This window comes from Caloenas nicobarica, chromosome 17 (assembly GCF_036013445.1).
Source record: "Caloenas nicobarica isolate bCalNic1 chromosome 17, bCalNic1.hap1, whole genome shotgun sequence".
Taxonomy (NCBI): domain Eukaryota; kingdom Metazoa; phylum Chordata; class Aves; order Columbiformes; family Columbidae; genus Caloenas; species Caloenas nicobarica.
In genome coordinates, this window is record NC_088261.1 from 6,179,302 (window position 1) to 6,204,461 (window position 25,160).

The 25,160-nt window shown below is 44.8% G+C and overlaps 2 protein-coding genes across 4 annotated transcripts in view; one reads left to right on the forward strand and one right to left on the reverse strand.

Moving 5' to 3' along the window:
• Positions 1-601: 601 nt before the first annotated feature.
• PEX12 (peroxisomal biogenesis factor 12) lies at positions 602-5,396 on the reverse strand. Of its 2 annotated transcripts, XR_010607146.1 has the most exons (4): positions 5,198-5,396; positions 4,347-4,891; positions 3,244-3,807; positions 602-1,692 (listed from the first exon to the last, which is right to left on the reverse strand). XR_010607146.1 is itself a non-coding variant. In XM_065647106.1 (3 exons), the coding sequence occupies exons 1-3, from the start codon at positions 5,321-5,323 to the stop codon at positions 3,408-3,410; spliced, it is 1,071 nt and encodes a 356-aa protein (XP_065503178.1). In that variant the 5' UTR covers positions 5,324-5,396; the 3' UTR covers positions 602-3,407. The 2 variants fall into 2 exon arrangements, 1 of the variants encoding a protein (XP_065503178.1); XM_065647106.1 differs by having other exon boundaries at positions 602-3,807.
• Positions 5,397-5,461: 65 nt separating this feature from the next.
• Positions 5,462-25,160, forward strand: part of AP2B1 (adaptor related protein complex 2 subunit beta 1) — a 75,476-nt gene continuing 55,777 nt past the window's right edge. For both annotated transcript variants that reach the window (XM_065647285.1, XM_065647286.1), the window contains exons 1-6: positions 5,462-5,521; positions 9,360-9,417; positions 11,062-11,167; positions 12,399-12,534; positions 13,687-13,932; positions 23,512-23,702. In XM_065647285.1, coding sequence (XP_065503357.1) covers positions 9,381-9,417; positions 11,062-11,167; positions 12,399-12,534; positions 13,687-13,932; positions 23,512-23,702 — 716 coding nt within the window. In that variant the 5' untranslated portion in view covers positions 5,462-5,521; positions 9,360-9,380. The remainder of the gene's footprint in view (positions 5,522-9,359; positions 9,418-11,061; positions 11,168-12,398; positions 12,535-13,686; positions 13,933-23,511; positions 23,703-25,160) is intronic.

The window sequence follows — 25,160 nt, forward strand, 5'->3', positions numbered from 1 at the left end:
AGCCTTGATTTGAAAATTGAGTAGTGCAAATGCTTGTTTGGAACTTGCTGCAATGCTGAGTTTAGTACTGCGCTTGCAGTGAGAGGAATTTCTAGCTTGGTATTTTGTTTGTTTCTTTTTCTCATTGTCTGTGACATGGCTCATGAAACTCCAGATACTTGTGCCACTGTGTGTTCTCTATAAATGCAATGCAGACTCCATAAAGTAGACTCCTCATTAGCAGTTGGTTCAGCTGTATTCTCATCTAGTGACTGCCAGCAGAGAGGCAGGAGTATTTTTGGAAGAGAGTTGTGATGTCAGGCCTGCCTTTGGTACTCTGCTCTGGATGAAGTGCGGCGCTTTTGGGGGGTGAGGGGGAAAAGGCTGGGCCTTATCAAGCAAGTACAGGAAAAAACATGGAGCTATTCTCTAATCTAGTTTTTATTCTCTTCCAGGTCTTGGTGACACCTTTACATTTCTCTCTTCCTGTAGAAAAAGAAGCTTCCATGGGGAATGTGTACGTAGGAGTCCAGTTACGGTGGTTTTCCCTTAACAGGAGAAGCCATGTGGCTTCTGTTAAAGAATAAGGGAAAGCAATTCAGTTGCTAATCCACTAATTTTTTTGAGTGTCTAGATGAGCTGCAAATGTGGCTTAGGTTCACTAAGCACTTTTTAAGCTACTGGCAAAGTCAGGTTCTGATAGTAAAGTATTTGGCAACTCCAGTGCTGCTGTTAATGTTGATATAATTGTATTAAGCAACAGAATAAAGCATCCTGAATGCATATATAATGATATATAACTGTACAGAAGTCACAAATTAGTGTGCAAGTCCAAAGGGTGGTTTAATAAAGATGGTGTTCCTTGAAAAAAACCCTTTTCTTGTCTATTTTTAGACCATTGTGGCTTTAAGAATACTATTACAGTCAAAAAGCAGATAAACAGGAATGTTTGTGTAACCCAGATCGGTTTCATAGCTCTTGTTTTTCACAATAAACCAAATACAGGTATGTATTTGGCTGCTAAGGACAGGAGGGTTAGAAGAAGCAGCAAATCCAAGTCGGTGTTCTGCAGCCATCTGCAAGAATATTGATAAAACCTGGCAGGTAATGCTGAGCCTGTCACCACTGTGGGCTTAATGCCTGTTAGTCAGCTGGGCATTACAGAGCAATTTAACATTCGGAAGAGTAATTACAGCTGTTCAGGACTGTGAGGTGTAGACGTGGGTGGTTCTGTGGAGGTCTCAGAGCTGCTGTGGAGTTGGCGCAGTCTTAAGTTTGATGGGGACAGGGTGGAGTAGAAGGCAGCTGGAGAGAGAGTGGTTAACCCCGGGAGAAGGAGGTGGAGAGGCCTTGGAGCAATGTGTCTGCAGGAAACTTGGTTGTTCTACTCAGTGAATCCTTCTGGATTGGAGGGGAGGATGGCGCAGAACTTCTCCAAGAGTTCTGCAGTGCTGATGGGTGAGTCAGCATCAGCCAGTCCGCTGTCCCAGCACTGCCCAGCTTCCCTCTGAGCGACAGACACGTAACTTGGGAAGTATGGGAGGGATCAAAGGAACAGAAACCTGTCCTGAAATAATTGTCAGTCAAATCCTCCAGTCCTTAGTCAAAAGGGACAACCAGGACTGTGTCCACCTCTTTGGACAGGTTACTGTAAGACTGTGCAGCAGCAGTGGAGCACCTTGGATGCTGGTTTGTCACAACGGATGATGACCTCTGTGTATGAAGCAAAATGGATGTAGCAAGTGATGAGAATTAATATCCAGCCAAAAGCCAGCTTTGTTAAAAGTGATTTGAAATCTCAGAAAATCTCACACCTTGATGTGATTTTCCAGTTAAGATGTGTGTGCTCTTACTGGCTGTCTAAAGGAAGAGAGGTGTCTATGGATCCCATAACTACCGGAGAAAGGAGAAATGAGACAGTTTTTATTATTATTTCATAGCGGCACAGGTAGAAGGGTCTGGAAGTTGTATAGAGATAATGACACAAGCACTGGGGACAAATCTCATTTGTTACAGTAGGCATTTTCCAGAGCATCTTTGGAAGGATGCAAATGACTATATTTTTCCACTTTATTCAATAACCTTACTATCTTGCTTACAGGTGAGGGAGGATATTAGAGATTTTTATCTTCTGAAGCGGAACTGAAGTGGGGGGGAATGAGATGACTGGTTCAGTGAATTAAATGTTAGAACATATCTCTTAATCTGGAAAGACTGTACTTTGTGCAGCAAACTTTGCTCTTCATATTCTATAAGCAAAGTCACTGTGATGTCTGGAGCAGCGAACTGCTGCTCCCTAGAGCCGAGTCGGGGAAAAAACCTTCCATTGGGAAAACCCAGGTATCGAACAATAACCAGCCATAGTATCACACACATTTTCTTTTCTCCTCTGTTCGATGAAAGGATGCTTTCTTAGGCTATGAATGTGTGACATGGTTTGGGACTGGAATAATTGCAATGTAGTAGTTAAATATAGACACTAAAGATTCCCAACCTACAAAATACTAATCATATATCCGTTATCATCATCTGCAAAGATGAAAACAGTTTTAGTCTAGTCCCTCTTATGCAAATACAGCCCCTGGAGGAGCAAGCTGTGTTTTTCCAATCCTCAGAAAATAAGTTAGGTTCTCAATCAAGAGAGAATTTTGCTTTATAAAAGCAGATAATAACAAAGACTTATCTTTTTCAAAAAAATCAACATATAAATCAGCATAGTTGCCGCTTTACTCTGGTTTCTCATTTTTCTCCTTTTGTGCAGAAACTGTAATCTCCCTCTTGTATCCTTGTTTGTACACATCACCCCTTGTTCCTTTAAAGAGTCAAAAGTCTTAATTTAGAACCATGGATGGGAATCAGGGGTGTGATGTTCTCAATTTAAAGGTGAGTAGCCTGAAAACGCAGGGAGATTGAAGAATAGCATGATCAGAGCAGAGGTTTAATCTGTTTGTGCCCCTTGGCCAAGTACTGGTGCCAGAGCTCGTCCTGGCAGCTCGAGCGCCTGGGAAGCTGCTCAGGGAGCAATAACTTGCCTGGAGAATTTTCCCGACCTCTTTAATTTGCTGGCTCATGCCCTCAAGCAGGACTTTTTCTAGGGATGCTCTTTGATCCTCACATCTGCATTCTTATCCAAATCAACGCTTCTTCCCTTTTTGTTGTTTTTTGAAGGCATTTTTATGACAGCTGACAGATTGTGGCTGTCCCATCCCTCTGAGACTGTCACAGGATGTTTAAGCAGCTAATAAACAAGCAGGAGAACCTTACCAGAATTCACAAAGGCAGCCAAGCTCTGATGTACCACCATGTTCAAAGGAGCTTTGGAGCTCCCTGATGAGCTGTAGTGGTTGAAATTCTTCTCTGGGATGTAAGAAGGGGTAAATTTAGGCTCACTGCTACCCAGCCACTCGGGAGAGTGCTGGGAAGGCCTTTCAGCTCTCAGGAGAGTACAGTTTGACGAGGTGCTGCAGCTCTGTGGCGTAGCCCGTGACCGGGCAGCGCTGGTGAGCCTTTACATAATTGTACACGCAGCGGTAGCAAAACACAAAGCCGGAGGTGGACAGGGCCGTGGCGTTCACGCGAATTTTGCGGCACAGAGGGCACATGGTCTTCAGTTTGGGTAAAAGAGCTGAGCTGGCCCCATCGTCGAGGTGCGTGGGGGGCGGAGGAGTTGGGAGCGCTGTCAGAGATTTGATCGTCTCTTGGTTTTCAGAGGAGTACCACCAGTCCAGGAACTGGAGAAAGAACACGCTGACGGACAGCCCGGTGGACAGGGAGAAGGCAATGCCACCCAACGCTTTCCTCACTGCCGACTGCACTTGTGTTTTAATGCTGTAAAAGAGAGAATGCGGAGAAATCGCTACTACTGCACACTTGGCCATCTGCAAACCAAGGCAAAAAGGACTTGGGGAGTAAGTCACTGGTTTATACGGCTTCTTAATGCTAAGGAAGGTGGTCAGTGTGTGTCCCATGTTTGTAATGAGGCATCTGCTAGGATGTTTCAGATTCTTTGTATTTTAGAAAAGCTTCAAGTTTGCCAATATTGTTGCAGTCTACTTCCCTTGTTAGAAAAGCGCAGATGAAGACTGAACAGGATAAAGGCTGGAGTGCCAAAAAAGACCCCCAAACCTTGCAATTTTATTACCACAAAATCTTGTGAAGCTTATCCCTGCTACTTGTTTCCTTATTTACACTAATGATAAACCCTTTTGAAACACATTTTGCCAGAGAGAAACTTCATCTTGAAGAATTTCTGGAGAACAAGACAATTTTACTTGCAGCATCACCTCCAAATTAACACACCCACGGAACCCTCTAGAAAAGCAGCAGAACTCTCTAAAAAGCAGCAGCTAAGCCACGTTCTGACATACCTGTGTGTGCGACTCGAGGTGGCTTCAGCCAATTTCTCCTCCAGGGCCTGGATATCCTCTGCAGTCAGCCTGACCAGGCGAACACCAGCCAGCCGCAGCATGGGCGAGTGATGCTGAGCTTTCCCGAGGATATAGCACAGTTGCTGGATAAGAAACCAGCCCTCCCAGGTCATGTTTACAAAGGGGTAGGCAGCTAGGAAGGCTCGGTAAAAGCGCTTCCAGGACGATGATGGAGGGTGGATGGAGTATTCGTCCTCTTCCCTCAGGCTGGACACCATTTTCTCTAGTTTTCCTTTCAGGTAAGGAACGAGAACCAGCAAGAGGAGAGACTTCCAGTGCTGCCTCTTGGGCAGGCCAGCAGTGGCCAGAGGTTGCTGTTTGCAGTCTCCTATGGGGATCCTCTTCAAGCTATAAAAGTTTTCAGAAAAGGAGGCGCTGAACCGGGCCAGGTAGTGCTGCTGGAGCACCAAATCCAGAAGGACGTAGATCTCATCAAACCAGCGCCAGAGGAAGCCGTATCGGCCTGGGTTAGACTCAGCAAGAACCTATGGAGGGGGACAGAGAACAAACTGAAAGTGGAGTAATGTGCTAAATTACAGTAGCTATAAATTATGCCCCAGTTCATAACGTGAGCCGAGTGGGTCAAAACTGTTATACTGGCTTGTGAGCGAGGCTAGAGGTAAACCCTGGTGCTGAACCGGGCTGTGCAGCCTCCCCACGGTCCCCCTCAGCGGCAGTTTCCTCACAGAACATTCACCCCAAGCCCCAAATCACCTCAGTGTCCCGCTGCCCCCGGGCCTGCAGGGAAGTGGCGGCCGCGGGCCCCTCCTCTCCTCCCCAAGGCCCTTTACCTTGACCAGGTGCTGCAGGGCGGGTTTCACGGCGGCCATCAGGCTGTCCTGGGCCACCGCCTCGAAGATGGAGGGTCGGTCGTCGCCGGCCGAGGCGGCCGTGAGGTGAGCGCCGAGCTCCGCCATGGCTGCGCCGCGCCCCGCCCGGCCGCCAGGGGGAGCCCCCGCCGCGCCCCGGAGAGCAGCCTGCCGCTCTGTCTCCTCCCCCACGCCTCTCTATGGCTCTAGGCGGGGGAGGGATTATTCTCGCGAGTCCTCCCGGTTCCTTCCTCTCCGCTTCCGGTTCCGCCGCCGCCCCCACAGCGGTGTGTCCATCCCGGCGCCGTGAGTGGGGTCACTGGGAGAGGGGGGCGGCACTGGTGGGGGACTGGGGGGCACTGGGAGGGGTGAGGGGCACTGGTGAGACACTGGTGGGGAATGGGAGGGGCTGGGGGCGCTGTCAGGGGAAGCTGGGGGGAGGTGAGGGGCACCGGTGGAGGGACTGGGATGGGAGGGGGCGAGGGTCACTGGAATAGGGTGGAGTGAGTCACTGGTGAGGTACTGGGAGGGGATGGAGGGTCCCTGGGAGGACTGGGAATGTGGGTGCAGAGGTGCTGGGGGGACAGTAGAGGGGTGAGGGGACGGGGCTGGGGGGCACTGGGCAGGCCTGGGGTGGGAGGGCGGGTGCTGGGCGTGGGCTGGGATGGCTCTCGGCGGGACTGGGGAAGGGAGGTGGGGTGGGAATGAGCAGAACGAGCTACTGGGATAACTGGTGGGACTGGGCAGGGGTGAGGGCTGGGGGTGCTGAGAAGGGAGGAGCTGATAGGAACTCGGGGCATTTGAGAAAGGGGTGGGGAGCACCAAAGGGGTGTTTGCTTCCCAAAATGGAAATGAATTACCTGCCCCTCGCACGTACTGTCAGGGCTGTGGGTTTCTAAGCTCAGGCGCTGCTTTCCCTCCACCACCCGTGTTCGGCTGCTCTGTTTAGTTTCCTGATGCTCTGATGGCCCTGAGTCACGCTTGGGCTGTCGTGCAGCTACTTTGCAGGTGGCACAGGTGCAGATAAGAGGTGGTGGCACCAGCTGGAGTGTAAGGCAGCTTAAACTGAGGATTGCCTTGGAGGTTTAGGGGTTCAACACTGGATTGTTTCAATGCTTGGGAGCCTGGATCAATACTGAGGCCTTTAATCTGCTGCCTTCCTGTTGACACCTCTGAGATTGGTGGTGGGGAGCTGGTCAGGCGGTCATTGGAGTCACACGTGGGGCAGAGCAGGTGTTGGTCAGGAGCAGGATCTGCTTTTCTGTGTCGTTTTGGACTGAGTAGGCTCATTTTTCTGGTTGTGAGGGTTCCTTACTCTTTTCGTTTAATCATATATTTGGTTAAGTCTACATTTAAATGTCAAGCCAATGCTTATAGCATTAAGCATCGCCAGAGCTTCCAGAGAAATTTCTCTTGTCTCTTCTTTTTTGCTGGGGTTGGAACAGAAGCCTTTTGCCATCACCATGAACACCTCTTACCTGTTTCCACCTTAGCAGGTGCTGGACACAGAACGATAGTAAGGAGGGAGCAATCTGATGTAGATTTTCCCCTAAAAAATACCAGGATATTCGTGATGTTGTTGTAACTTATCTTGGTTCTGTTCAATTTAGATTTGTGCATGAGAAGCTGGCATTTTCTTGAGTTATTTAAAACATTGCTATTTGTATGCCTGGGCTACTTTGTTTTTGGCCTTCATCTGGGACTTGCTGAGTTTGCTCAGGGGATAAGATAATACTCGGTGCTGCTGCAAGGTGTCCCTGAACAATGTGCAAAGCAAGCTCTGACAGACCTGAGGCAAAAATCTGTATGCTCATGAGAAAAAAAGCTTTCTCCTGTGTTGCATTTGGAATACAGTCGTTTGCTTTTTGGCCTAAGTCAGATCTTATTTATGTCTATCAAAACAGGTTGTAAATGCATGTGCTGTGCTTAGCCTTAGCTGAGTCTGAGCGTTTCTAGGATTCGTGTTTCTGAGCATGTGAGTTAAAGTTAGAAAAACAGCAAAATGTCCTGATTTTGAGGTTAAAGATCATCTCTGAAATTCAGCAAAATTTCCTCCTCTGTTTAGCTTTATGCAGCTGAGATGTTGTGTATGGTGGGCTGTTTTTTCTCATGAATTTTCTCTATAATCTGCTGCTCTGGCCCCTGTTAAAACAATATCAGACTGGCTCAGCTGGGAGGTATGACCCAGCCTGACAAATCCACATACAGGCAAACAAAGAACAGCGAGGCTGTGTTCAGTGCCTGTTGCGTGGCACCATGCCAGAAACTCTCGCAGAGGAAAACATTTAAGTCATCTTTTAAGCTGGGCTCAAATCCGAAGGAATGTGTCAGCAATAACATCGCAGCTGAACATGGGCTGTGTTTTTAATTATGGAACAAGACCCACAACAGCTGCTTCTTTTGTGATGCTGGGATTTTTTTTTTCCTGGAAAGATTGCGATGTTGTGGCTTGTGTGGCTTTCCCAACCCAGCCTCTGTTTCGGAAGGAGGGCAAACCTCTCCCGCAGGAGGAACGCACTTCCAGAGCTGTCCCCAGGCATAGTTTGCTCTCCAGCTTGTCAGGAGCAGAAAGGGAGAGCAATCAAACCCAACCCAGTAATTCTGCCTAATTGGGATGAAACAGCAACCATGCAGACAGGAGCTCTGGGGAACTGGGTGAAGCAACAGGTTGTTTCTCATCTGCTTTGCTTGGCAGTTGGACAAGATCGCAATTGCTCTGCTGTAGAGCGTGTCGAAGGGGGTAGAAATTGCTGGGAATTTAGCTGCTGAGGTGTTAAACTGATCCAGGTGGGAAGGGGAAAAAAAGAACGGTGGTGGTGTTGGTGTTGGCGAAGGGGTGAGGAAGGAAAGTGTTAAGAACCAACAAGCTGGTCGTGCTGCTGGGCAGAGTCTTGGAGTTCAAAGCTGAGCTTGTCCTTTTGTTGCTGAGCCAGCAAGACCTGCGAGGTTCAGAGGCAAAACAGGCGGTGTTTAGGGAAGAGATGACTTGCTGCTTTGCTGGTAGAATTTAAGGTCGTGGAAGGATGTACAGGAGAAGGGGAATTGGGCAAAAAAAATAGAAAAAGGGGGAAAGAGGTAGGAAACCCCTTTTTTTGGCATGGCTTTAGGGTCATAGGTTCTTAGCAGCTGTGCAGACTTTCATCAAAAACAGTAAAACTGCCACTTCTTTGCTTGTTGTTAAGCCAGTACTTGAAAATTGTTTGAGTCATGTTTGTTATGGAGCTGGTAATTGTAAGACTAAAATGATGGATAGCCACATATGTTTGGGCAATCCCTGGATTCTAAGGTATTAATAATTTGGTTCTGTGGAGCAAGAAGAGTGTTGGTAAGGCCGTTCTCACAGCTCTGCCTAGCACCTGCTGGCCCAGCAGCGTTTTTTGGTCCAGTCCACAAAAATGCAGCTTAGCCCTGAAATGATAAGCTTGTGTTCGTGTCCAGGGCGGGATGTCAGATCTTGGCAGAGAAAGATTTCAATTTCAAGGCTGAAAGAACTGAAAAATAATGGCTTTTTTTTTTTCTTAAAAAAAAAAGACCCACCTGCTTTGCATCTCCCAGGAACAAAAGAAGGGAAAGAAATGAAAGGGCTTTGGGGTGGGTATTGCAAGTGGGGTTAATTGTTCCTTCCATCAAGATGCAATGCTGGAAAGTATCGTTAGGGGGAGATGACAGTTTCCTTTGTCTGAAACATGGACTTCTTGCTTCCAGTCAAGATATTAAGTGTGCAATGCTTTTTTGGAAAATAAAATTGTGTACCCAGGGGAAAGACAGCTGCAGAACATGTCAAGATCTGCTGGTTATAAAGCGTTAAAAAAACACCTTTTCCCTTCTGAAATAGACAGTTTAAAAAGCTGGGCTGAGCACCGCAGCTTTCCCAGCCTGTCTGCCTCAGGCTGTTGTATTTTCACTGACGGGGTTCATCTGCGCCCTTTAAATCCCTGGGTTTGCCAAGTAACATCAGCAGCAGGTGCAGAACCGAGATGGTGAAACTCGTGCCTGTGGATGTGCAGCCTTTGCTGCTTCTCTTACATTACGCACTCACCAACCGTCCTTCCTCTGAGTTCCTGTGTTGCAAACTGTATGTTGTCAGCTCCGAATGCTGTTTGACTTGTTTGACTCCTTGTTCTTTTTTTATTATTATTCTCAGGTGTTTTAAGGAGCTGGAACCATGACGGATTCCAAATACTTCACGACCAATAAAAAAGGTTAGTGTTAGGCTGGTGCAGTGGATTGGAGGTGGTGGGTGGCTATTTTTACACAGCTTTTTTAACTGCATGCAGATGAACTTATGCTTTTCTGTGAGCTCTGTCCCTGTTTCTTGTCTTAATCATCCAGGGACAAACTTCGAAAGTAGGTCATATGGTGACAAAAGACAAAACTGATGCATTATACAGTTTTGGGATGCACAAAATGACCCAAATTGCTGCTTTTTCGAGGATCAGAGAACAAAACATTGGGATTTCAGCTCAGATCTGGTCAAAGTTTTAGTTATGGGCTAACGAGTTCAAGACTGCGCATGGTTGTTCTGTTGTGCATCACAGGATATAAGTTGATTGAGAGATATTTAATATTTAAGGTGTAAGTGTATACCTCTACATCACACTGTTGCAAAGATGATGGGATTTCTAATCGCTATTTCCTCCAAAGCTGCAGGGCCTGTTTGACTTTCCTTTGGCTTCACTGGAGGTGTGGTGGGCACCTTGTCTCAGGACAAACTGCAGCAGTTAAAAATGGGACAACTGGGAAGGATCTTTGAGGACATTTTACCCATTCACCTGTTCCAGAGCAGGGCTTGTTCTGCTGAAACTGTTGCAGGCAGATTTTGTTTCTTAAACTGTTCTTGAAGAAAACAGTGTTTATCCTGGCTCTTGCTGGCTGCAATTTAAGCCTGATGTTGCTCATCCTTCTCCAGTAGATGTGGAAAATGGTTCGCATTAACCTCTCATTTTCAGAATGGCTGAATGTTTCTGCCGAATGCTTGCCAATGAAAAAACTACAGCGTTGATCTACTTATGGTTTATTAAGGTTCAGAATGAGCTCATAAATTAAGCAAATGCAGTCCACATCTTTAAGGAACAACTTTATCTCTAAATTCAGTCCTAAAGGAGACCCGATAACCTGTGTTTTGCACATGTTACTTTATTTTGCAAACTTGCTTTGCCACTTTTGAGATCCAGCCTGAACTGACTTTCCATGCAGTGATATCTGAAAGAACTAGTGTCACGGAAAGGACTGCTTCGGCAACCGCAGTATCCAGGCGAGCTGTCTGACTTGCTGTTTTTGTTAGTACTAGCTCTGTCTTTTGAATTTGGAAGGAATTTCTTCCACTGGACTAGATTTGTGCTTTCCTGATTCTGCCACTGTATCACGGCGTTTTGGCTGCACCGCAGTCTGCTGTTGTCTCATTGCATTCGCAGGAGGCAGGCGGTGATGAGCAAAAGTTAAAAAGTCTGGGCAAAATTCCTAGCTAAGTTAGTTGTTTTTCTTGCAGGCCCTAATCTGGCATCTCTAGCTATCTTTTCATCCTGATTATATAATAGTTGTCTCTGAGAAACAGATGCTACCGTGATGTTGTTTAATGTTCTAGAAGTGGGAGAGCTGCAACACGCAGCGTGGTTCTCGTTAACTGCTTTCTCGTTAGCAAGTTATAGCCCATATCGTTCTCTGAGTGTCGCAGCTTTGCTTCTCATTCAAGCACATTCTCCATAAGGTCTGACAGCTTCCACATGCTGCTGTACCAGTTTTATGGGAATAACAGGCTGGGAAAGCAAAAAGCCACTTTTGAACTATACCTAAAGTGAGACCCTTTTCTCCTCCCAAGAGGCTCAACCTGTTTTGTCTTCTGCCAGGGGAGATTTTTGAACTGAAGGCTGAACTCAATAATGAAAAGAAAGAGAAGAGGAAAGAAGCTGTAAAGAAGGTTATTGCGGCCATGACCGTGGGGAAGGATGTCAGGTAAAAGGAGCTTTTCTTGCACCTGAAGCAGCTCTGGTTCTCCTGGGACTTTGTGGGGTGCGGTGACACACGCTCCATGTAACAGCTCTGAGTTCGTCATCTCGGCTGGGTAACGAGGCTGGCGGTGTCCTTGTCTGTGCTGAGCCTGACTCACAGTTTCTCAAGCTCCTTCCTGTTACTGAAAGCAAAAGAAACAACTGTTGTCAGTGCCAGTTTAGCTGGGTGCCCGTTAGCCCTTTTTGTTTAAAAACCCATCCAGAACTCAAGTGTTTTAGGTGGCACTTTAATGATGTTTTCTCACTGCTTGCTAGCCTGGGTTTAGTCTCAGAAAGGTAATTCCAAGTGTTTTTCTTGGCCTTGCTTTTCATAGCGTAAATTTATGCTACATTTTAAAATGAGTTATTTTTAAATTGAACCTTTGTGTCATACCAGCTGAAGGACACAGGCATTTACCTTCTGCAACACTGTCCCCAGTACTTTTTTCTGTCTTTGAGGCAACCAGCACAACTTACTTGAGTGAATACTTTCTTCCTTCCAGCTTCTCCAGGACTGGAGTAAAGTCGCAGTAGTCCTGGATTCGTGGAAGTGTGGTCTGTTGTCATGAAAATTAATATAAGGTTGCAAATTTAGTATTGTGACTACATCATAGAATGAACAAACAGATAAACTGGAAGAAAAAATAATCCTTTTGGCCAGCAGCACATGCCCTTCACCTTTAGATCTATACAGCATAACCAAGAGCTGCAGATATCCCTGTGTAACTTCTGCAGTGCTGTTTACAGATTGCTGCTTGATATTTGAGTGAAACTCAGCTTGTCAGCACTTAAGCTCTCAATTGCTCTAGAGTTTCCTAGTCTGAAATTCGGCAGGTTATTTGTAAGTGTCTTGCATTACGAAAATATTTTTGAGCAACGTTTTTTTTTTTTTTCCTGTGGGTTCATTTCTAGGCCTGGCATGGTAGAGTTTTCTGGTTTGGTGAACTCTCCAGTTAAAATACCTTGAGGAAATTGCATTAGTTTTTACCTGCTCCTGTGTTAAAGCTCTAGAAGAGATTGAATTATTATTATAAAAGCCATTGCAAACTGTTTTGGGAGGGAAGTTGACCTGCCATGAGACAGCATGGTACTTAAAGTGGAACTCCAGTTTTCCTGGCTTCCTTGGTATTGTTATTAATACTCTCCCCTTTGCATACCATGCAGTCTCACTGTTCTTCTTACCGTTGTCTATCCAGCTCGCTCTTTCCTGATGTTGTGAACTGCATGCAGACCGACAACCTGGAGCTGAAGAAGCTGGTCTACCTGTACCTGATGAACTACGCCAAGAGTCAGCCAGATATGGCCATTATGGCTGTCAACAGCTTTGTGAAGGTAACTTGCTCTCGTGGCTCATCAGAAAATAGTCCAGCACAGTGGCTGTCCCCGTGTCTCCTTTGTCCATTAGCCTTTGTGAACTGCCGTTTGTCTCTGCTTTTGTACTTGAGTCTCTGGGCTGGGGGTGCTTGTAGAGGAGCAGAAAATAAGGAGCTGATTGGCTGAATCCAATGATCTGGGTCCTCTCTGCCGCTAGTTATTGCAGAGGAGATGACTTAAGTGCCCCTGTAAGTGGTTATGAGAGAGCCTGCTCTGGGGAAAGCTGCTTCTATCATTTTACTAATCATCATTAAAGACGCAGCTTCTGGCATTGGATAAAATATTTTATATTTTTCATCTTCTAGCCTTTGTAGTGTCTTTGTCATATGGTTGTTTACTTCTTGTCTGAATGTTTCAGCTGTGCTCTCTGTGGAAAACATTTATCTCTGGTGAAACCGAAAGAGGATTCATTGGAAAAATAACAGCCAGATTGCAGTATTGCCTTTAATTCTGTTGTCAAGTTGCCTCTCCTTATCTAGGAAATGTTATTGGATTGGATGTATGTAAAATTACGTAGCCTTGAAGTATGAAGTGTTACATTCCCTTCTGTTTTTTCTCATCAGAAAAGCACCTCTAGATGAGCCTTTGCTTAGTGCTTCTTATGTTGCAAACTTAAGGAATAAGCTTGTGTCTAGAACTGATGGCCTGTAAGAAATAGACCTTGATGACTGGTGGATTGTGTTTGCTTGTTGACTTTTCCCATTGTATTCTCTTGCTCTCTTAAACCACTAAGGCTAGAAACCAGTGTCTTATTCTGTCTGAAAGTTGCCTGTGGCTGGGTTTTGGGTGGTGAGAGTTGCATCTCTAGCTTAGCTGTACTTCAGATTTGGCCGCTAGATCATATTGAAAGAAGCTTTGCCTGGGGAGAACCAAGGGACACCGAGATCACAATTTTACAAGCCATCGTAGCCTGAAACCATCTTGAGATGGTGTAGAATGTTTCTCTGAATAAGTTCCACCTTTTATCCCTGATCTGAACTAACTGCCTGTTTTTAGCATATAATCAGGATGTTTTTTGTTTGAAATGAGAACAGCCTGATTCTACCTGCAGAGAAGATACCAGTGGCCAGCGGTGCAGATTTGTTTACTGCATATTCTGTCCCCTTGCAGGACTGTGAAGACCCAAACCCTCTCATCCGTGCTCTGGCCGTCCGTACAATGGGATGCATCAGGGTGGACAAGATCACAGAGTATTTGTGTGAGCCTCTGCGCAAGTGTCTGAAGGATGAAGACCCTTATGTACGAAAGACTGCAGCCGTCTGTGTGGCCAAGCTGCATGACATCAATGCCCAGATGGTGGAGGACCAAGGATTTCTGGATTCCCTGCGCGACCTGATTGCAGATTCCAATCCTATGGTAACGTATACGTCCTTTCAGCGCATGCTTGAGTTTGTAATGGGCAGATAATCAGTAACATGAAGGCTTTTGAATTGCAACTGATGCACCATGATGAATGCATTTGGTTAGAGAACACTTGTTGCCTCAGAAAATAGGGAATACCTTCTATTCTTAGATCTCTTCGGGCTTTTGCCTGTTTTGCCTGTCTTGAGTGCTGCAGCAAAAGTTTAACTTCTGGTCAGATGTGTCAGAAGATCAAGAAATACTTGATGTAACTACCTTGGTAAGAGCTTAATAGCTGTTGTCTTCCTGCCTTGGCTTTTCTTGGAGTAAGAGATTGGATGAATTAATTCACTAATGCAGATAAATCCACTGGCCTATAGTGAGTGGAGAAAAGCTTATGTTTTTAATATAGTCAAATGAAATTTCTCCATGATCAGGTGGAACGCAGCCCTACCTAGAAGCTGTTTTTAAATAAAATGTGTCTATCAGTATCAGGTATCAAAAGAGAGACTGCTGAAAAGAATGGTACAGATGGTTCTATCCTTATGGCCTGTTCCTCTGTAAACGGTGCATCTCAGTCATTGCAACCTGTTATCTGCACTCATTCATACTGATATTATTGTAAATGTTTCTCCTCTTTTGATTACTTGTGGAAATAGGCAACATTAGATACTTAATGAAGCAGAATTTTTTTAGACAGGAAATCCACACTTGTTCTGTCTTCTGAGAAATGAAGATTTTGAGCAGGAGCTAAAAACCTCCTGTTGAAAAATAGTCTTCAAGATGGGTTTTTTTATGGGTTTGTAATTGGCTGCCTTTAGCACATGAGCAAGCACTAAACATTCTAGCGGGGTGCTGGGTAGAGTAACAACTCCATCTGTGGCTTGCTAATTGCCTTATAATTGTGCAGAGATCAGAGTGCATGTTTCTATCAGCTCAAATCACCCTCATCATAAAGATATCTAAGTTGGAGGTGACCTTGTTAGAAAGTTTTGGTGTTTTTTTTCATATTTTTGACTAATAGTTTATTATAATTGAATTGTACGAGATTGGGGATGTTCAGGGCGTTGCTTTGAAGTCCTGTTGAGGTGCTGTAGGTGCACAGCCAAGGTGCTTTCTGCCTTTATCTGGGCTTTTTGTTGTCAGGATCTGACCTTCATTCAAAACCAGTTATACAGTGATCTTTTGAAGACGTGCAGGGTTGCACCCGGCCAGATGAGCTGCTGTAGTTGTGATTAAAGGACTGACAGCCGAGGCTGGTAGTTCAGTAGCTTTTTCTGAAAAAAATCTGTGCTAGCTTTGCAGTTTCTCATGCACTAATGAATTCAAACTTCTAATTGCATCTATATTGATATGGATATGTATCGCAAGTTACCAGCTGGGCTGGTGATTTACTACATTCATTTCAGCTCGGTTATCTGAGATGTCCTACCTTGTGCAGGCAATGGGCCAGTAACGCATACAAGGGCTTGGTTCGGTTACTGGGTAGTGATGCTGCAGAAGTTTGATTGTGGACCAAGCCTTTAATCTCATTTTACAGATGAGCCTGAAGTGCTTGTGACCACCCTTTGTCACATGGGACCGCGCTGAAGAGTTTCCCTCCACAGAGGGAACCCTCATTTCTTCCCAGAGCTGTCTTCAGGCAAACCTTCATTTTTGCTCTGCATTTCCTTGCATGAATCTCAGCAGAACCAGGTCTGGATGAATATAAAGCCAGATCCTGGTCGCTCTGGACTGTCAGTGTGCTGCTGGACTCAGTCAGTCCTCAGGGCCTTTCTTGCTGGTAATTTTGGTGTAGTGCAACTCAGAAAACGTGTCGTTCCGTAATCCTCATGTTCTAACGTTTCAGTATGACATCCCAGATTTTTGGGATCATACACAGATGGCAGGTGACTCCAGATCACCATTCACACCCAGCAACAGGAGCAGGTAACAGTGAGGTGGGAGTTGTAGGTCCGTTGTACACCTACTGATGGCCAGAGGTTCTCTGGAGTCTTGGACAAACTTTTTTTTCTTTTTCCTGATACCATCTTGTTCTGTAACCTGTGGATTGGACCTCATCACTGATTGCTCGTTGTTGGACTATTGCAAGTGCTGAGCCCTGGTGATGAAGAGCAAGACCACGAGATGGCAGCAGTTTAAAGCAGAACCCAAGGTGTTGATCATTAGACACCTTATTTTGTAACTGGTTCCCTCTTGGCTTTTATTGCTGCACTTGTTTTTCTCCAGGAGTGTAAATATTAGCAGAAAAACATAAGAAATCCATCTTAAGCCTTACTGGTCTTTCGGTATTTGAATGGAACAACCTTCCTTTATCCAAATATTTTCAATCCTCGAGCTTCTAGGATACTTTTAACCCATGCAATAGTTTTCTTGTCAGTCTCCCTGCTATCCTCATGGCTTAAGGTGGGATGATGTCACCTTCTCCCAGTTCTTTTCTGGGTGCTGTCAGGTTTTTAATTCCTTGTAGCATTTCTTCCTCCTCATGTTCTGCTTGATCACTGTGATGTGCTGGATCAAAGGTTTCCCAAGTGTGGCTGTTCTGCTGTTTTTTCCTGGGCTGTATAGATACAGCACTTATGTGCTGTCCAGTAATATGTCGTGTTTTGCATGACATCTGTACATCACAATTTATTGAGAGAAACACTTGTGAATCAATATGGAGTAAACTGAGGTCACATAAAAAGCTGATTAGTAAATATACCAAGTGTGTGGAATATAATTATTTTGTTGTGCCTGGGTATTTTTGTCTTTAGTATTTAATAACCTGCACTAAGAAGATAATGTATTGAGATCTGACAAGTAGAGGTGGCGAGGTCCATCTAGATCTAATCAGAATTCCCTCTGGCAGTATTGAGTTTTTGTAGTTCATAGACTAGACTGAAAACCTATTGATATAGATCACAGTGCTCTCTTGCCTCTTCTGTGGTGACTGCCAGCCAGAACTTCCGAGTGTATGTTTGGGCTTCCTGGATGAACTTATGGAGGAAGAAGGTCCTCATTTTGTTCTCTTTTTCTCCTAGCTGTCAAGCAGTATGTCTTCCTGAGACAGCGCCCTGGGGTACGAGCCTGTTTAGAAACAGAAGCAGCTTTTACCTCCTGGTCTGTCTTCTGCTGTGTACTTTGCAGGAATTTTATCCCTCTCTGCTTGTGTGATAAAGCTGAGAAATGAGCCGCTTGCTGAGAAGCTGTTTGTGGTCCTCTGAGTCCCAAAAGGACTTTGTGGCTGGGATGTGGGACTTCTCTTGTACAACAGGGTGGAACACCACCTTCCTGGGCATGGGAGAGCACTTGGACTTCTCACAGCTGTGGTTTTTCCCCTTTGCAGCTGATGTTTTAACTGGTACAAGGAGTGAATCACCACTCCTGGATGGGTTCGTGGTTCCTGCTCGTGAAGGCTGGTAAGGACTTCAAAATTCACATCCTAGTACAGAGCTGAATATCGCTGGGAGCTGTGGGCTGTGCCTCTACAGCATGTCCTCAGCCTTAAAAAGTTCTTCTTCAGCCTAGGTGTTGGAGAATGCAAGTTGTATCTTGAAGTCCCCCAACCGTGTCTGTGTTGGTCTTGTGTGTGGTTTGGGTTTTTCTTCATCCACTTGTGCTGTGCTGCAGGTGGAGATAATATTTCCTTCTTGGAGGCACCTGATGGCATTTGTGTATCAGTGGGTGGAATTTGCTTACCCAGTGTTGGATATGTTACGGTGAATGAGACTGTTGCACTGGTAAAGGATGGGGGCTTCACTTTGGGGCTTTTCTAGGGTGTTCCTGCGGTTTACATGAGGCTGCCCAGGAGGGAGAGCAGCACTTTTTGTGAAGTAAGCAAATAGCTGGCAGTAGCAAGCTGGAAATTAGGTAGAGGTTGCTATGTTTTGGTAGGCTTGTGGATGGGGGACGCTCATCTTGAGCGTTTTCCGTGGAAACCACGCTTTTCCCTGCCTTTTGAATCCTAGCAGTCTGACAGAGATGCAATGAGTTTGTATGATAAAGCATAAATTTCCATGACTCTGCAGAGTCTGTCCTCCCAGACCCCTCGTTTATAAAGCTTAATTGACAAATTCATCCATCAGAGACTTGTCACCTTCCAATTACTGCTACCAGTATGTGTCTAATTTCCAAAGCGTTAGTCTTGCTGAATAGATGATTCCAGGATCTCCAGTATCAATCAGGGTGCTGGGGAATTTTGTTGACATGTCTAGATGTTACATTTTTAATCGGAACAGACACTTCTAGCTATTGACAAGCACCATTTGTCAAAAAACCCGGTGGCAGTGATGTTTTATAACTCCACACCCTCCTTTTTAGGGCCACATGAGGTTTTTATTGATGCTTAGCTTTAGGATGTGAGACGGCTCTGTTTGCCACTGGATGGTGCCAGTGAGAACCTCTGCAAGGAAAATTGCAAAGGGTCTTAGAAAAAAAGTTTCCTCCACTGGAGGAGCTCAGCTGTACCAAGGAGAAACCCTTTGTTTTGAAGCCATCCTTGAACACCTTCTTGCCCACCTACCACAAGAGGTTCTCCCCTGGGGGGAAGTCTGGTTTCCTGTCTTAAAACCAATACGTTCTGATTTTGCTTTAGTCTGTCACAGAGTGGCATTTTTCTGCAGTGTGCAGTAGGTGCAGGGAAGTGCAAAAACCAGTTAGGGCAAGCACACCGTGGGAAGCATAACACTTTGATTTCCCTGTCATTGCCACCTCCAGAAAATAAATCATTCCGCTTCCAAAAAGCAAGCAGGAGGTCTGCCCCACCCAGGCAGTTTTTGGGTTGTGGTCAGGAGCTGATCACGTATCCAGTAGCGCGGTTCCAGACTTATAGGTGCTAAAGTACAGCCTCCTGCAATGGAATTAGTGGAAAATGAATGACTTACCCAAAGCCCTAGAAATCTGTCACAATTAAGGCTGAACAGTGGAGCTATTACTTTCCAAGACTATACATAGACTGGGGATGTGTTAGTCTCCCAGAGTTTTAATTTAAAGCCATATACGCTGCATGCATTAACAATGAGAGAGGTTCATATAGGCTCTCTGACTTGCCTGACTGGGCCATTTTAATTGTTCATAGCCCATTTCTAGGGAAGGAAAGTAAAGGGGGCTTGTAGATGAGAGAGAGAATTATAATATGAACAGAAGGGGGTCATATACCATGAAGCTTGTCTGTGTTGGTACTTGTTAGGGCCCTTTCAGGCACACAGCATCATCTGCGGCCGTGAAAACAAGCGGCCCTGGGAAATACATGTCCATGTGGATGCCACTAATGTCCCATCTGGGAGTCTGCTCAATGACACGAATGTACCATGCAAGATCAGTGCACTGTTCAAAAATCTCAGCACCTCTCCATTCTCAAAAACATCCCGTGGTCCTGGCTCTCCTGAGGGTCAGAGCCGCCAGCCGTGCCGGGAAAGCCACCTTTCCTTAGCAGCTTTTCAGAGCCCCTTCATTTTTTCCCCCTTTTCTTCATTTTTCTCCTCATTTTAATGGGATGGTGAGCCAGAGGTTCCTGTTTTAAGCACCAGAACATTGTATTTCATTACCTTCATTACACACTTGGTTTAATTTCCAATTAGCCTGGGATGCTAACAGAATAATCTCATTGCTTTGACTGTTTGATGTTCTAGATCTGCCCAGCTTCCCTCCTGTCCCCCCACCCCCTGCAAAGCTTTTCTGTGTGGGTTGATAGGCAGACACTCAGGTTTTCACCCACCCCCTTTCCTCCTTGTTAGTGTATTTTATACCATTTGCTCTGAGCTAAAGGTTCGAGCTGCCAGAAGGAATAACTGGCAAATCCACGTTCCTACCTCTGCAGCTCTCCCTGAGGTCGGATCTGGTCTCTCTGGCTGCAGAGCGGGTTTGTCTGTAGGTGGGTTTAAAAATGTTGAGTTCTTGTTAAATCTGTAATGTAGTTTTAAGCACAAGGTTTGGTTTTTTGTTTTTTTTTTTAATAAGAGCCTGTGAGATTTAGTTATCCTCATCCCAATGACGCTTCTACAAGGCTCTACATTTGTTGGGAAATTCCAGCCAAAAAGCAGGTTTATTGTCATTCGGCTCACCTGTGCTGAAAGGGATGCTGCTGTGACTGCATTTGAAAAATGCTGAAGTGTACCCAGGGTAAACTGATTTAAATCAGCAGCCACGGACCTGTTGTTATTATATCTTCAATCTGGTCTGCATTTGTACTTTCTAGGGTGTTTTTTTTTTTTTACGCCGCCACTCATTGATTGGTAGCTGTTAGCTAGAAGACTTTATTCTTAATTGCAAGTCAAGTGAGGCATTTTGCCATGGAGTTGACTTACAAATTTAAGCTTTTCAAAGCTTTTCCTGTTCACTAATTGTTTTGGCTCACATATCTGTGGCTACTGAGTTGACCCATGTTTTTTTATTATTTTTGAGGACTAAAGACTATACTAGATGTTAGTTTCTTGTCCTTTTAGTCTCTTTCTTCCAATCTGTGAAATAAGTTACACAACCCCCGTTTGGTTTCTCATCAAAATGAACTTGTTGCATGTTTTGAAAAGCAGAAAATACTTCGTTTGCTAAAGAAGCTTATGGCTTTTTCCCTCAGCCAAAGGGTGGCATTGGCTGCGAAAGTTCTCCAGTTCCATGGAGGACTTTGCGTTATACCACTTGTAAAGCTTTAGCTTTACTTCTAATATGTCCCCAACAGTGTATAATCACTGCTGTTTATTTTCAAGCTTAAAACAAACAAAAAACCATAAACAAAAAAACAAAACTGCCAACAAATGTTATGTAGCTTGTTTTACCACTTTGTACCTTGTACTTGCTGTTCAGTGCAGTTGGACTTTGCTTCTTATGTTGCTCTGTTAAGGAAGAGGAATCAACTGAGTTGAAGAGTTAAGGTTCACCTTTGATGTTGCAGATTTGCTTTGGCCAAAACATCTTTCTAAATATTTCCAGTGACACAAATGTGACTACCAAAGTATATACTACGTTACCAGGGGATGTAATACTTGAATTGGTGTTGACTGGTTCTTAATGGACTTTTTTTCCGTGTGTGAGTGATGAATGCTGTATCCCAGTTGTTGGGTACCGGAATGGACCCGTGCTGTGCTGTCCGGTGTTGCTCTCTGTTGGTGTCTCGTAGCAAAGCCGGTGGCAGCGCCAACGAAGAGGTGAGCCTGCGCACTTGAACCAGTGTTTGTGTTGGACCGGTTCCTGAAATCTGTTTTCATTTCAACTGCGCTGCGGCTGTGTAAAAAGCCTTGAAGATGCTAATTATTTTTGTTGGCATACCGTAACATATCAATATGTTCAGTGTGAATCGCCAGCAAGTACTTTTTTTTTAATAAATGTTGCTTAAAGTTTGAAGATATTCCCTATCCCTTCTCTTATCCCCTTTTGCTTCATTTATCTTGCCACCGAGGTGACCACTCTGCTAAGGTAGAAGGTGAGGACCAGCTATAATTGTGGGCTGTAACGTTATAGACCCCAGCCCGTCTGGCAGAACTGAGCTGCCACCAAATGTTTCATAGCTCCTTCCAGTGCTTTTTTTGTGACACCCAAGAAGACCACAGCCTAGACTCCTAAGGGCATCTTGCCATCCGAGACTCTTTCTCAGGGATGCTCTTCATGGAAATCTGACATCTTGTGGGTTGCCATGTAATGTCCCATCCTCAGCTTTGATTTGGACACTTCCATTATGCCACCAGCTCCTGAAAACAGCCCCAAAAGATCCTCAACACAAGACCTTGTTCTCAGTCAGGTCTCTGGCTTGGAGGTATTTCAGACTTTTTGTTCCAAAGTCCTAATTTCATTTTATAAGTGCTTCTCCATAATGGTTTTGAACTTTTCAGTTGCTTTTACGGTTTGTCTTCACTTGCAAGCTTCCAAAATATAATTAAATTAAAACTGCCGTTTACTTCAGTTTTAAGCTGTGTCGCATTAACCATTCAAGAATTAGGCAAATTAAATAAGGGGAAGAATAAGCAGCATATCTTAATAAATTACTCATTAAAACAGTGCAAGAAGACAGCAGTTCTGATTGCTAATGATTTTGGTGACAGAAGGCTCATTCGACTAATGAAATTCATAAAATCTTGGATCAAAATCCTATCTCTGACCTCTAGGTGTGAAATGCAAAACAATCAACATTACTGTGCTTGTGCAACGACTTTGGAATATATTGGTTTAATGACAAACAGTGATGGGAACAATGCAGAGAATTTTCTGGTCGCGCTGTTCTTGTTTTCAGTGTACTGCATCAAAAGCATCTTTAGTCATCCAAAGAATCAGATGATTTTAGATAAGATGTTTCTTTGCCTTAATCCCATAGAAAATAATGCTATAAATCTTCATTTTGGCAGGTATGAATTGTGAGTTGGGCTGGACGTGAATATACATTGTAAAATATCCTGAAAATGCCTTTTTATAGGGTATGTCAGTTTTGCGTGTCAAACTTGGGCTTAAATCCCTTTTCTTGTTAGTTAAATAAAAGACTTTTGTCTGCAAATTTTCTATTTTTGTCTATATATTATGCAGCTCTTCTATTTTAAAAATCTTCATGTGGCATGTAAGAATAACTGTTGAATTTGAGTACGGAACTGAAAATGAGAAATTTGTCTTGCACTCTTACTTCTTGCTCTTTTCAAGCTGGACCTTGGACCTCATCTCTGTGCTTCCTTTCATCTGCGCTCAGCGAAGAGAAGACCTTATATAGTCTTAAATGCAGCAAGAATATTTTCAGTGCTGAGTTTTGCTGGAGTGCTTGGGAACTTGGTAAAGCGGACAAATGGATGCTATGGAGACTAGCTGGAATTGAAATACGTGTTATTAAAAATTTAGCAGGAGTTGTCCATTTTAGGGAAGTTGTGTGTTTGGTTTGTAACTGGGTGACCCAATGGAATTGCTGCAGAGCTGAAGGCTGCCTGGCACCAGACGTCTCCTTGTTGAGAAGGTGATGGTTCTTATTCATCAGATTGCGTTAAGCCACGTGTCACAGGGCTGCCAAGGAGAAATTAGGCAAGAGACCTCTATTCCTGAATCAGTAGGGCAATTAGAGGTTTTGAGACCTTGACTATATCAGTTGAGCATCTCCTGGAATTGAGGGGAGATAATGTTTACTTGAAGCATGCTGGCGTGGAAGTCTGGAGCCTGCAGGAAGGTCAGATATTCTCATTCATTTGGACACTCTTTAGCTCTAGGAGTAAAGTCTCCTGTGAGGTCCTGGTCCCCATTCTCTCCAGAGACAACTTTAGCTTTTGTCTCTCTTCAACAAAAATACTTTCAAGGTATAATTTCTCTAGCAAACTGCTCTTTACGCCCATGCTGGCTCTCCATGTTTCCTGTGTTTCAGCAGCCCCTCCGACTGTGTGACTATTCTTTCACTTCCTCCCTGAGACATTCTTCAAATTTTGGCTAAGAGAAGGTTACAGGCAAGCTTCGGGCTCTCCGGGTTGTTTGCGAGGTTGTGCTGGGTCCCTGAAGACTCAATGGCTGTCGTGACAGCTGCTGCTGAGCGGCTGAGAGCGACACCAGGATCTCCGTGTTTTTCTCATGTGTAACCTATGCTAAGCCCAAGTTAATCCCTGCCAAGGCATTGACGGCATGTTAGCAAAGAACGCATCTTCTTGTCTCTTCTCCCAGGTGGTGGCAAACGCTGTGGCTGCCCTGTCAGAAATCAGTGAATCGCATCCCAACAGCAACCTGCTGGATTTGAATCCTCAGAACATTAACAAGCTGCTGACGGCTTTAAACGAGTGCACGGAGTGGGGCCAGATCTTCATCCTGGACTGCCTGTCCAACTACAACCCCAAGGATGATCGCGAAGCCCAGAGGTATGGTTGTTCCTGCTCTTTCTGTGGGCCACGTGGGGTTATTCGGCAGCAGGGCACTTGCAGGCTTCTGGCAGTGTCATAGCTCTGCAAAGGGCTGTGATAACAGGGGTCTGGAATGGCACAAATAAGACTTGAAGTAAAAGAGGTTTAAAAGGGTGGCAGCTTTTGGTACTTTGGGCTGATGCTGGAAACCTGCCCCTTCCCTTTGCAGAACCACTCTCTGCTTATTTTTAGCTTTTTTTTCCCTTACTTTTTTCCATTTAAAAGGCAAGTTCTTATGGGAACTGGCTCTGCTAAGAAGGGATCAGCCCAAGACCAAACCTGTAACAATGGAAGCACTGTTTGGAGGATATTCTGTTTTAAAGCAGAGCTTTCAAATCTGATTTTGCTACTTTGAGAGGCAAGAAATCCTTATAGGTTGGGGGGCTTCCAAAGTACTACAGGTCTGAGACCGGAATATTTTTTTCCAACTAAAAACTGGTCTGTGATATGATAGAACTAAAAATAAAGGTAGGAAACAATTTTTTCTTATCACTCCAAATTCACCTGTGTGCTTTTACCTTTAGCTGCAATGACTAAACCTAAATACAAAGACCTTAGGGTTTGGGTAGTGGAGTGTTAATTCATGCGCTTCAAGCCTTCTCCTCATCTGTGTCCAGAATCACAAAAAGTCAGATTCTGTACTCAAGAGAACGAGGAACCAGCAAGAACAATTACTTGGAACAGGGGAATTCTCAGACTTCATATATTTTACGTAGATGATGTGGGGGGAAGGGGCACAAGCCCACATACAAAATCCTGGGCAGGCCTTTTTCAATTTGATGGGTTTCTTCATTGACTGTTTTTGAAGGCAGAACAGGTAATCCACTTTTTTAAAAAAGCCTGCCAGTAGTCTTGCTGCCTTTTTTTTCTTCCCACCTCCTTCCCCCTTGTGTTCTGTTTCTATGCCAGAAACAGCTATTAATGAGTGCTAGAAACCTGCAGAGATCTCCAGAGTGTCAGGCCAGTGTTATCCCAGCTTTGTCAGGAAGGGACCACTGGTTTGAGCAACTGTGAACATGTCCCAGTTCTTCATCTGTAATTCCTCTGAAGGGTCCTAACAAGTGGTGGATAAAACTGGATGGGCAGTAACTACTTTTACTGTTTTATGGGGAGTTCAACTCTGAGCCTGCCTTATAGGAGAATTTGGAGAATAGGAGGTGGGAGAATGACAGCACCTAGTTTTATACAGTGTTTTCCTTTACAGCAAGGCTGGTGTCATTACCCCTGTGCCTGGAGAAACTGAGGCACAGAGATGAAGCAGTTTGGGCACACTGGCTGACCTTTGGCAGTGGCAACTGGGGACTGTCCCCAGCTTTGGTTTACAGACTCCTCTGCTCCTTACTTGGCCATGCTGCTTCCCTTCCGGGGTGGCTAAAAGCAAATCTTTCACGGAAAGAAACTTTAGGAGGCACAGAT